Source organism: Periophthalmus magnuspinnatus, chromosome 13, assembly GCF_009829125.3.
Source record: "Periophthalmus magnuspinnatus isolate fPerMag1 chromosome 13, fPerMag1.2.pri, whole genome shotgun sequence".
NCBI lineage: Eukaryota > Metazoa > Chordata > Actinopteri > Gobiiformes > Gobiidae > Periophthalmus > Periophthalmus magnuspinnatus.
Window position 1 is genome coordinate 8,437,353 of NC_047138.1, and position 13,483 is coordinate 8,450,835.

At 40.5% G+C, this 13,483-nt stretch overlaps 1 protein-coding gene across 13 annotated transcripts in view; it reads right to left on the reverse strand.

Annotated features, from left to right (window-relative positions):
* Positions 1-13,483, reverse strand: part of LOC117380143 (muscleblind-like protein 1) — a 52,201-nt gene that overhangs the window by 24,430 nt on the left and 14,288 nt on the right. For all 13 annotated transcript variants that reach the window (XR_008648913.1, XM_055225971.1, XM_055225973.1 and 10 more), the window contains exon 2: positions 12,540-13,411. Coding sequence is in view for 12 of the 13 variants with exons in the window: in XM_055225971.1 (XP_055081946.1) it covers positions 12,540-12,713 (174 nt within the window). In the remaining variant the exon portion in view is untranslated. The remainder of the gene's footprint in view (positions 1-12,539; positions 13,412-13,483) is intronic.

Here is a 13,483-nt window from a genome sequence, read left to right on the forward strand (position 1 = left end):
GTAAATGTTGATGATGAACACTGGAGTTTGTCTTTGGTAGCGCCTGCACATCAAATATGTCCTTGAGAAGAAACAAGAGATGTTTACTGTTGACAACTTTCAGCACAGCCGTGGCAGTTTTGTGCTCTGAACTTCACTGTTGGCAACAATCCGTGTGTTGTCAGAACTGCATAAGCGGGCACGTATTACTTATTGAGACACTGTGGCACCAGGAAATCTAAAGTATTGGACCAGTACCCCAACAACCCCCCTAAAGGATTTTTGCCCCTTTTTCTTAGGAATATCCAGTCTCATCTAAAAATGTTCATATAACAACCGTAAAGTGCTCAAAATGAAAAAAAAATAATAATAATAACTGGTATCCATTAGAAAAGTCAGATGTTGGATGTTGAACAGTAGAACCCATGTCCTGAAGTGGCCGTACTGTGAATAAGTCTCCATATACCCCAAACATACTGCAGAATTGCTCCTTCCGTGCTGCGTGTTTGGCTCTGGCTTTGACAGCTCGTGTCATTGCCTCCAGGTTAAGGCAGATAAGAGAGGATTAGCATTCATTACTTCATACAGAAAGGATACCTACCACCATGAGCGCACATGCACAATGATGTACAGACATGCTCGAGGCTCACAGCACAATGTCTGTGACTGAATCCAACAAGATTATGGCAAATAGAATTATGGAAAGCCTCTCTATTTGGTGCATTCAAGTAAAAAGCACTGCAAAAATCAAAATGCTACTGTCAAGAGAAGATTAAAAAATGGTACTGTGCTCTGCAGTATTGCTGACGTATAAAACTTACTGTGAGCGGGTTTGTATCTCCACAAACCTGACTTTTACTTAGCCTGGTGGAGGGTCTCCTACTGCTTGTCTCCATGAAAATGTTTATTTCGCTATAATATTCCAGAGTATGACATGAAAAGTATTTATCATCACGAAGAATGTTAGAAGTATGGTTTCAAGTTGAAGGATGTTCACAGCTGTAACGTATAGTCAGCAGTGAAAAATTATAACAGGAATGGTCTATGTAGAGAAAAATGAATCACCTTTTTCCTCATATTGATGAATGGATTTTAGATTGAATTGTATTTTGTCTTGATGAAAACATATAAACATACATTTCAGTATTAAAGACAGATTGAAACATTGACTCTTGATCTCAGTTAAAAGTTGATTATTAGAACAGCCTTAGTCAAGGTTGATATGAGCTATGTAATGTGAAATGTAGCCGTTTCAAATAAGCGACAAAAGCAGCAGACAGCCTCCTGAGCACGCACTAGTAAACTATATGAGTAAGAGAGGCAGACAGACTCATTTGTGGGACGTGTTTTGTTTGTGAGATAAAGTGCAGACAAAAAGACAGAAGGCCCGTGTCTTAATTCAATCCGTCGCCGTGACACAGACACGCTGCGTGACAGTGCAGAGGCCCATCACCCCTCCCTGCTCACGTAGCACCTTCCGGCTGCACACTCATCCACATCGATCCCCATTGATCAAAGTCGGCTTGTACCACTTCAGCAAAGTGCAGGGGAACGTGGCGCGCACTGATCACCTTCACTAAGCCTCTGACAACAACCCCTGTGTCTGAGCTGGAGGAGAGCTGGAGGAGAATCATACTCACCCCATTCGTCAGTTCATTCATATTTTCTGCTGTGCTTTGAATACGAAACAAGTGGTACTTCTACATAGTACACCAAATTGAAAAAAAAAAAAAGATTTCATAGCGCCATTTGACATATAGAGTTAACAGCTACAACGGAAACATCTCATTACCGCACAATGATAATAAAACACAGAAATACAAGCAATTTTTCCAACAGTTAAGATAGTAATACTTAACTGTTAACTTAATACTTTTCTGGATTGTCCTAACTGTGTGTTTTTCATAAGAATCAATACTTGTTTGTGTCAGTTTTGTTAGTAGATATAGTATGGATTAGTACCTGGATATCATTTCTTTGACAAACCTTTTTCTGTCATAACTTTGAGAGGTTCTGCAAAACAGTATCTCATAGTAATAAATAAAGAAACTTAGAATAAAAAGAGAACTAGACTAGAGTACAACCAGAGCAGCTTAAGACCTAACGAGCAGATTCAGAGGTACAGTAAAAAAAACAAACAAAACAAGAGATAGTCTGCCTACTACATCATGAGGACGACTGTATTTGACATCACTCCGGGGATATAACAGGTGCGTAGAGAGCATCATGACAGAAGCCATATTGTCAGGCCGATCTCAACACAACACTATGGCTCGATGGCTCTCCTGATGGCTGCCTCTGATACAGCCGTAATCCAGTTAAAGCCTTTTGAAGAATCACAATGTCCGACAGCGAGCCCTGTGACATGCACCATAACAATAAAGGGATATTACGGGCATTCTTCAATCTCGCCCCGCTCACTTCCCTATTATTACTTTGCCTCTGTATCGAGTCACCATCTAACCGCTCTTTCTATCTGTCTATCACTGTCTGCAGCTACACCATTTGATGTCCAGGCACCCATTCATCACTTTTTGACTCCCTTTTTCACAGCCACGCAATCGAGCAAAGCGCTTTTACTTCTGCTGTAATGTGCTTGTTGAAACTACCTCTCCACCTCTTACCTCTTTGCAGCCTGCACCTTTACACCTCATATTTAATGACGCAATTGAGAACCAAAGAAACAGGCTTGGTGGGGTCATTTTGTTGCTCCCTTTCAAGTTTTTTTTTTCTTTTTTTTTTTTTTGCAAGACGTGCCGGTTTCTAAATAGGAGGACGTAAAGTAAGTAAAACGCCGGAAAAGCAATTCTTTAGAATGAAAGAAGAAGCCACAGCGAAAAACATCCGCTCTGTAATGGTGCTGAGGGATCGATATTGCATGGAGACAAAGTGCTGCTAAACAGTATGGTTTCTGTTAATTAGTGCTTCTCTAATGATGTCTTTCTACCGTGCCCTCCTCCTACTCGTGCACTTTAACGCCGGACGACCAGGCTTTTTTTTTTGTTTGTTTGTTTGTTTTATTGGAGATCGTTTGCCAGTATAGCCAATGTTCAGTGAGCCTTATGTCCAGAATACACAGTAAAGAAATGAATCACATTAGTTTTATTTATTTTATTGATATGTATGGTTACCGTCAAAAGTGTGGGTCTATAAAGATGAATAAACGAAAGACAGAACAGAGAGAATACTCAAGAAAGATGAAAGATTGAAGTGTATTAATATGAAAGCAGAGACGATGTGTACAGAGAAATACAAGTAAAGATCAGGTTCAGGAGAAAAAACAGATTAGACTGACCAATCACTTCAAATACTCCAGCTAACTCATTCATGCTTTCTTTTTTCTGCTGTTGTGCATATTATAAATTCTTACAATCCTAATGAAATACTTCGTCAGCGAATACAACATTTGGTCCACTAAGACACCATCAGCCGATTAATCAACTAAAGGAATAAAAGTGAACAGCCCTTAGCCGCACAATAACGCCTCTATAACATTGAGAAGAAGAATTTCGCTGTACTTCAATCCAGTCCCATGTGTCACAGAACACAGAAAATAAAGCCAAAGGTGAGCTGCACAAGTTCTGTTGATAATATCCTGTGTTTGTAGCTGATGGCTCTCCAGCATAAGATTTAATGAAGCTCTCATCCAGCTTTGATTATTTTCTAATTAAAGGAGTGAATGATGGGGGCGATGAGTAAATTCATGAATATGTGTTTACAACTGCCGGGGAAAATAAAACAACTGCACCCACAGTCTGAAGTCTAGCGCAGGCGAGGCTGCTGCTCCCCAGGGAACACAGCTCATTTGCCAACTGCATTTTGGGCATAAACTAATTACAAATCACACATAATGTGACTCAAATCAAATTAGTTTGCTTTTGTTAAATATTTATATATCAGGTGAAACAGCATTTGAGTTTGAGTTGTCAGGATTTAACAAGCTACAGTTTTTTCCTTGTAGCCAATCTGAAAGCGAATGCCAGTCGTTACGCGTGTGAGGGAGTGTTCGTGGAGTGTTCGTGGAGTGCATATTTCAATTTCATTTCAATTCTCATTTTTCATGAACACAATGCAAGAAATTGTATAGCTCAAGGTCTTTGGAAAACCTTGACATCAACAGTACGCATCATAGATCTATCATTGCAATAGCACTTCTTATTATAGATGTCAAAAGAAGAAAAAGAACCTTACAACATCTGTATGAAATGTTTGACCTTATCTTGCAGTATTGAGAACATAATGGTACATGTGAGCAGATCATCCGACAGAGTGGAGACCGTACATCCCGTAACACAAGTAAAATCATTTCTTTTGCATTGTTAAAATTTAAACTCCCACATAACACACATCACAAATGTACAAGTCTTTTAGGACAATGTTCTTCCTATAATTTGCCTCTGCGCCGAGACTCTCATGACACAGACCAAATGCATTCACAGACACGCAAAGCTCCACTCTCTCTGTAAGTAACTTTCTGCCTGTTGTAGCTTCAGTACCATTAACCAGCCGCTAAATCCACTCTGACCTGATTACAGCTTACGCGAAGTGAATACCAAAACACTTTACGATGAGAAAGTGTGAACAAGTTAAAAAAAATGACTTGTGTTTTTTATTCAAGGTTGAAAGCGATGGATATTTCTTTAAAAGTCAGTCTGCAGTGGCCCAAACTTCAGAGATCAGATGAAGATGGGAGGGTCGGTGACAGATAGAGGGAAGAGGTGAAAATAAAAAATAGAAAGAGTTACGTCGGTGCCAAATGACAAAAGTAGGAGAACAAGCTGGCAGACGAGCGGTCGCCCTGCAGTGAATTAATGTTCTCTGTCTGCCTTCTATTCAATATATATCTGCACCTCTCTGCTCTGCTGCCTATTTTTATATGTTTGAGGTTGTAGGTCTGTGCAGTAGATAAACAGGCACAGAAAAGTATGACAATTTTGAGGATTTTTCTGTATAAATGAAAGAAAGCTCTGGAATCAAAAGTTTAGCAATGTTATGACATTAATTGGTTGTATAATTGTGGAAGTCTAATAATAAAACTATACAAATACAACTTAAAATTACAAAAGAAAGGTCAAAATTACAAATAATCAAAACTCTTGTACTGCCCCAATCTTGCAACACGTATACCCAACACAAACATGAATATCTAGTTCAAATAAATCTACCAAAACTAATCTAAAATAAAAGCAGTTATTCTTTTTTGTGATATCTAGGCCTATATATGATATCTAGGCTTATATAAGTACAACATATACTGCAATTCTTACATGCTAAATCTAGCATTTTAAAGTATAAGTAGGAGTTGCTGCAGTACAAAAGACTAGGCAGCAGTAGAAGTATAACTGATTAGATATTCTTGACACTACAGCAGAAGCAGAAGGAGCTACAATAGCGATGGGACATAGCGACACAGTGGGCGAGATGCAGATATTACCTTCACTCTGCCAAAACATTCACAAGCCTCTGGCCTCAGACAAAATCACACTCCAGTGCAATGAAATGCCCCAGCCTGAGAAAGACACAATCATGCAACTATAGAATGAAGTAAGAAAGTTGTTTAGCTTAAAGCCAGGAGTTGCAGGGGAATAGGAACAAATCTTACGTTTAGAGATTTTCAATTTGACACTTCATCTGTAGTACTTGCATAAATGTAAGAAAACAATTTGATCAATCCTGTAATGTTTTCATATATAAATAAGGCCTTTGTGATTGCACATATTTGGCGCTTATACATCTGCAAAATATATACTGACACTTTTGGATATCACATTTACTCTTTAAGCAAACTAGATTTAGATAAAGTTGGTGCAAAATGTCAAATTTTCCCTAATTTTTTTTCTGTACAATCCGCCAGAGTCTTGTTAAGTACAAGATTGGAAAAAAGGAGTGATCATTATGTTCAATAGGGGGAAAAATCTGTTTTGAGATAATTCCAAAAAAATTATAATAATGTGAGGCAGTGTTTTCAACCAAATCTCTTTTAGTTGAATATTAATGTTTCCTTCTTGATCTAATCTCTCAATTCACTGATATCACCTATGGAAGAATGTTAAATGGCACTATATGTTGTGAAAAGTCAGGAATGCTTTTGTTAATGTTTGTTTGTCTAGTGATTTACAGAGGAGGAAAGGGTGACCAGTGTGAGGCATGTGGCTATTTCCGTAGCGCGCCCTTGTGTGTGTTTGGCCTGATGTGGTTGTGTCATGTCTGTGTGCTGACACAGCCTGTTTAAAGGGGGGTATGTGTGTGTTTCTATGTGTATGCGTGTGTGTGTTTATGCATGTGTGTGTGCTGCTGCTGAGGCTGCACTACCACAGATGGATGGAGAAATGGTGGCCCCTCTCAGAACAGAAAGACGTTTAGAGGAGACGTTTCAAGGGAGGACCTGCCTGTAAAATGAGCCAGACAAAGTTATTAGCTGCTGGCTGTGAGGAGTGCTCCACACCAGTGTGCTAATAAAAGATTCTATGCATGATGTTGTTGTAGGCCAGAATATGTGGAAATCAGATCTCAGAGAATATCCTGCTTATTTAGGTCCAGAATATGGTCTTAAATATACCTGCAGTGGAGGTGGGAGATATATTGAAACATGGACAGTATTGTAATGTACCTTCCAAACCAGGGTATAAGGTGATATTTCAGCATTTTTATGGTCTATTTTACAGCCCATTCACAACTGTGCAATTCTTAAACGCCAGCAATGAACATTTCACATTTCTGATGGATTGTCATAATACAGTTATCAGGATAATCCCTGATAACTATATATAAGATATACACTTTTGCCAATATTGCCCACGCTTGCCCTGCAGGCTACAATAAAAACATGTACTGTATTGTGTATAACTCTAATGTCAGAGGTTACATGCTTTCAGCCTCATGCAGCAGGTCACATGACATGTTATCACGCTTCTATTACATCTGTGTCAAACATGATCCTTGTACGGGCTCAGGTCAGCTGTTGTCAACTGTTGACCCTTTTACTAGTTGGAAGAGTTTCTTCCTGATAATGAGACGAAAAGCTATTTAAAGGGAAAAAGATTAGACTCAGTATGTGTGAAATGGAAATACAAACGTCTGGGCTGGCGGTTAGGGAGGAGCAGAGACAGATTAACAGAGGTAATGAGAGGAGAGGATGAGAGCGGGGAGCATGACAGCAGAATACAGATACAGAGGAGATTAACACTGCTGGAGAAGGTTTCCCTTTCAAAGAGTTCTTATCCAGCGCAGCATCCCTCCGTGAACAGCACACTGACACACACACATGCTCGGCTGGACTCTTTATCACCAAACATATCCCGTATATCCAGTTGTATTCATTTTTTCAAATCATATCTAGTCAGTGACTTAAAGTAGTATGCTGTATATTGAAAATGATTTTATTAGGTCCTCAAAATTTCAGCTATTAAACAAATCTCAGCCCAAAATTGAAGATTTAAAATATGATACAGTCACAGGCTCAGCGACAATGGTGATACTACAACTCTGTCTCTGCAACTGGCCACAGGGCAGACTCTAGAGAATAGGCTTTAAAGCGGCTCTGCTTGTGTACAAGTCTCTCCATACATCAAAGTACATCTCCGACATGTTAATCCCATATGAACCATCTCGTACTCTGAGGACTTCAGGGACCCGCCTCTTGCTGGTGCACAGAGCCAGGTTTAAACATGGGGAATCAGCATTTCAGTTTTATGCAGCTAAAACCTGGAACATTCTTCCAGAAGATGTGAGACAGGCCTCTACTTTGACAATGTTTAAATCCAGCCTCAAAATGGTTCTGTTTAGCTGTACATACGACTGAAAGGTTTTCCTTCTGCTCTCTTCTCTTTAAACATTAATTTTATGATGATTAATTATGTTTTGATTAGCTTGTATTGTGATTTTAACGTCTTTATTATTCTGTGAAGCACTTTGAATTACTTTGTGTACGAATTGTTCTATACAAATAAACTTGCTTTGCGCCGCCTTGCCTCCATCTAATGCTCAAAGTAAAGCTCAAAGTGTATACGTAAATCTTTATACGACTTTATCTTTGTGAGAAATAATGGGAGACCAGATTACTTCTACTGGAATATTTATTCATAAAGCTGAATGTTATTGGGCCTAAAGGTGCAAATTAGACATTAAAAATCATTAATCATGTAGTTTTTAATTTAAGTCCAGGTTGTCATTTGGGAGCCAGCAGCCACAGCCAAGCATTTCATTTTACTGTGCACAATAATGCCAAATGCAAATAAAATACCTCTGTACTGGCCTTAAATGCTCTGCCTTATATGTTCTAAAGCAGTCATTTTAGCTGTATAAAGGCCAATTGCTCCTGTGCTGTGAGGTTTTTAAACGGTTATATTACAAGCAATTCAGTAAAGTAAACTACATGCGATTTTCCAGATAAAGTCTCTCCAGAGATTTGAATGATTGTACATTATGAGGTGGAGTTCTAGCTGTGACAAGCTCTCATAAAATGTAATGAAAAACTGTGCTCAGCAGCTTCTAATACCACAGAAGGTGTATTGCTTTCATGCAGTACTCAGCTAATATGTATATTTATATTCTCAAAAAATCACATCAGAAGAAAAACACAAATTTAAAAGAAAAAAACAACAAACAACTCTCTAAACTTGGCAGAAGCTGTATCTGACTGTGCTTTGTTGATTTATACTTGATTTGTAATATTCTGAAGGTTTGATGCATCTTGTGAAAAATAAAACATTGATAATCTAACACTTTTGTCTCTGTTCTTTGTCCCTGTCTAAATGTATGACCTATGACCCGCGCTTTTAAGATAAGCGTTTTCCCCACAGTGACTCATTCTTTATCACACGCCACCAAAATTGTGCAGTGGACACCAGGATTTACTCTCAAAATGTGTTACTCTTGTGCTGTTGAAGTCCCTTTAACCTTTGGCCAATAAGTTAAACAAATTCCATTGACTTAAATAACCCCAGATTTACTTTGTGCTCACTAAAAAGAGAAAGTCTCCAGCTGCTAATAGCAACAGCCTTCTAAATGTGTGGGTCAGGAAAAGCGCTGCTCCTCTTTCCTGTCTAATTATAGTGCTACAGCCTCAGACAAGTCGTCATCCCTAAATGACTAAATTGGTTGTTTGGTTTTTCGCGCTGAAAAAATAGTATGCAATTTATGACCTACAGTATGTTTGCAAAGTTGAAGAGCTGTGGGAAAAATGTCAAGTTATTTTCTTTGGAAGGTTGTCTGAGATCTTAAGCTGAAAAGAGAGGAAGAAGTACTCAAAACCTGTACTCTTATAGCAGTACCATACCACTTGGTAAATGGTCATATTTATATAGCACTTTTCTTCCTTCTGAGTGCTTTACATCAAGGACCTGACTCATACATACACACACACATTTACACAGCACTGTAAGCAGACACAGGGGGTAAGGTGAGTTAAGTATCTTGCTCATAGACACAACATAAGTACTGGGAGTCAACCTGTGGGCAAGGGGCTGACCGCTATTCCAAAAATGTACATGTCAGGAGCAGGATTTGAACTCGCTGACCCTAGGAGCATTCTACCAGCTGAACAACTACTTCCTATATAATTTATAGCCCAGTACTTATACTTAAATCACTATTTTCATGTCACAAAAATTACAGTGAATCCAAATTTTTATGGGTTACATTGCATGAAATAAACTATCATGTAAACTGTCTGTGACTTTCTGCTTTCACTGCTGCTGAGTTTTTTACTATATATTGCTTGGGAAAAAATGTATGTAAAGCATCATACAAAGCGAGACATCATAATACAAATTCACCAACATAGAGGCAGGCAGATCCCACATATACAGCAGAGGCGCCATATCTATCCACTTTACCAAACTGAAATTCAAAAAAACCCAGGCAGCAGCTGTGACAAATTGTTCTGGGGAAGGATTCAGCATGTGCTACCACCCTCCCTGCTCCTCTCCTCCCCACATCCACCTGTCCGTCCTCTCCTATCCCTTTGCCCTCTCTCCCCAAGCCTCACTGTGTGTTACGAATTCATCCGCAGATAAAGCTGATCTATCATTCTGTCACGGAGGCAGGGAAGGGAGGTAGACTGTGGAATGCCCTGGCACAGAGCAGGGATGGGCTATGCTTCCATGCACATTCCCCCACACCTCCCCAAAGCTCCATGACCTCCACAGTGCTCAAGTGCCTGCTCAATCCTCGCTCACCTGGCAGTACCTGTCTGTAAGCTCTGTGCTCAGGCAGCTCAGAGCGGGGAATAACACGCACAAAAGCTTTAACCGGGGATCCCAGCAGCAGCAGTTGTGATTTGGATTGGCTTGACTGACTTCCGCCTAATGCTCTATACTTACAATGAATAACACCAGACCTGCCAATCAGATAAGGGACAAATTGCAGGACATGTGCGCAACAGCAGACAGTCGAGTCAATAGGTCCAACCTTTGGGCCCACTTGAGCCAAAACAACCAGATTTACTGCACTGATATGTCTGTATCCAACACATTCCAGCCGCTGGAACAAAAACACAGGGAGCTCAAATGCTGCTCCAAGAGTTGAGCAATATGTCAAAATATATGCCAAGTCCTGCTCACCACGCATAGCATTAGTCAAAAACATACATGCATTTTTGTCCCATATGGCTTCGCACACTGTTGACCCACTAAACTCTGCATATATTTTAAACTCTAATATGATTTGGTGTAAGTGTGTCCAATCCATTTGTTTGCACATCCTTTTGCAATTTAAACAGGCCAAAGTGCAGCGTTATGCAATTTTCTTGTGCGGACTTGGACCATTTCTAGTGCCAAGATCTTCAAAGGTCTTTATACATCCTGACCATTTTGCTAAGCCTCAATCACATGCACATTCTTGTCTCAGTGAATATGTCTAGTGTGTATCCACCAAATTAATGAGGAAAAGCAAACCGAGCCTATAAAAACATTTAGGTTTTACAAAGCCAAAGCTTGTGCTACATTCTATTTAATATGTGCACATAATTTTTTGCCTGGCTGGCGACTGGTCTTCCTTATTTCTATTGGCCGAGTAGGAGCGTGCCACAGCTTGCAGCAGTATTGAACTTTGGCTGCTATTGTGATCACTGGGCTGTGGTCAGCGCTGTGGTGTGTGCGCTTTGCCCAACGCCAGCCACTGAAAACGATCGGTTTCACGGCATTGCAGCGCTATTGTCACTTTGAGTGTGGAAACCTTTTTTACGGCTTATTTAAGTTTCTCAGAGCTGCGCTGGGAGAGAGGGAGCAAATATTTCCACTTAAAATATCCAGATCTAATTTATTACTGTAGTAAGCTGTGATTCTTGTGACAAATATAGTTAAAGGTGCACTTTCCTGAGGAGGGTTCCATGACTTACTTCTCTTTGAGGATGTTATTGCTTCACCTGGAATGTTACACATTGTCGTACTAAATGTATTGCTCAAAAAACTATTACTGTGAGCGGCTTGCCTCTATACAGATCTGACCTGTTACTTGACCTGGTTGTACCACCTGTTAGAAAAATAAGTAAAATGCCATATTGTGTATATTCTTGGCAAAATAACAACATTGTGGAGACAAGCTGGTGGCAAAACCCCAGAAAAGAGACATAGTGCAACATTAAATTCTAAATGTTTTATGACTTCTTCTTAATATTCTAAGTTGTCTGTCCAGTCCAGTATATTTCCTTGTCTTCCCTGCTGTTTGATGTTCCTTCCCCTTTGCTCTTATAGACAGAGGAGCTGCTTGGTGGGAGTGTGTTGTCTTGGTGCCAGGGCAGAAATAGACAGTAAATTACAGGGTCTTCTTAGAGCACCCCGCCGAGCTGCATGACCTCGAAATAAGACACACGCACACAAACATACAGACATCCATGCACTGCCCTACTTCTGTGGCCTGTTGATGTGGTGATCACACAGAAAGTTTGGCCCCACACTTTGGGACACAAGTAAAGTCTCAATAATAGATGTGATAGCAAAAGAAAATTGAATGCTGTCAACTGGACAAAGTGAATACATTTGGCCCCTCATCCACAAAACTTCTTGAGTTCTGACAGGGTTAATTCACTGCCTTAAATATCTGTCCGAAAGAAGGAGCTAACTAAACTGAGACTAGCTTTTTTTATTTATTTTTTTTACAGTAATCAGTATCAGATGTTAGTCCACTGAACTTAGTCATATTTTGCATAATCTTTCATGCTTCTAATGAGTCATCTTGCTCCTGTTAGCATACCCAAAGCTTTCTCCAGTTGACAGAATTACATTTTCTTTTGCTATGGGCCTTAACTGGACAACTGAGCGATTATATATACAACAGATGTAATAGTAATTTTAAGTTCAACTGAGCTCAGCCAGGCACACACATGACCAATGATCCCAAAACTATTTAGACAGAAATGTTTTCAACTCCTTGCCATGGCTTCTAGTTACTATTACACATAACAGCCATTCTTGGTGATCCACTGCTGAGTAATAAAACCAGCTATTGCGCTCAAGCCCGTGAACAGAGAGATGTCATTTCAAACAATAGCTGTCAGTGCTGCGTGTATTGAGTAGAAAAAGACATGCTGAATGAGAGTCACAGGTGTGCATCAGCCTCACCTTGAGGGAGTCAAAGCAGGCGATGACTCGGCCGTTCTCCACCTGACAGCTTTTGGCCGGGTGGGCGAACTTGCACTCGCTGTCCGGCCGTGAACAAGTCCCTCTCTGGAACTCCCGACAGACCTCCAATGTCAGCCATTTTGTGTCCCTGATGGGTGTCACGTTCACCGCCATTTTGGAGCAGGCAGGCTGGGTCGATTATGAGTAAGAGATATCTGTGTGTATGCTTCAAAAGACACTGGGACAAGTGAGATGGGATAAGGAAATGACATGGGCTGGTTTTTAAGATGGTTTTGTCCCTGGTGTGCTATTGGAGTGAAGCCGGTTAGGCCTCTGCCTCGCCTACCACCTGTGGCCCATGCTAGGAGCGTACTAGAAGTGAGTGCTGTCACCCAGGGCCTAAGCCGGGGACAGCCACGGGGTAGGCTTAACAGCCTCAATCTCTATTTCTTTAACTTGTGCAAGCACACAAAGTTTCTCTACAGCCAAAGCGCAACTGTCAGATGAAATGAATGGTAAAAGATGTTATCGATTATACTGGTCCATGATGAAAAGATTTAGAGAAAAGAGGGTCAGGGAGGCTGGACACTGAAGAGAACTTGTTCCTCTCACAGGAGCTAATAAAAGCCTTTCGTATTAGGCTGTGTGCTGAGGGAGGAGTGCTAGTTTCCACAGACGAGAGCTGAGTGGCGTAGATGGAGAGCAGGATGGCCGACAGATTGGTAGAATACTGTCTCAACGGCTGAAGCTGGCAGTCTGGGTTCTCCTGGTTTGGCCGGAGATTGGGTCCAGACACTCGCAGGCACAGAGGCACGGGGGGCTTTAGGAGGGCCACACCGCCATGGGACTCAGCCAAACAAAGGCACTTCTCTCTGTGGAAAAAAATATAAACAGTGTCAGAGGAGTGCATGCCAAAATACACATTTGAATTTGTAGACAGAGTT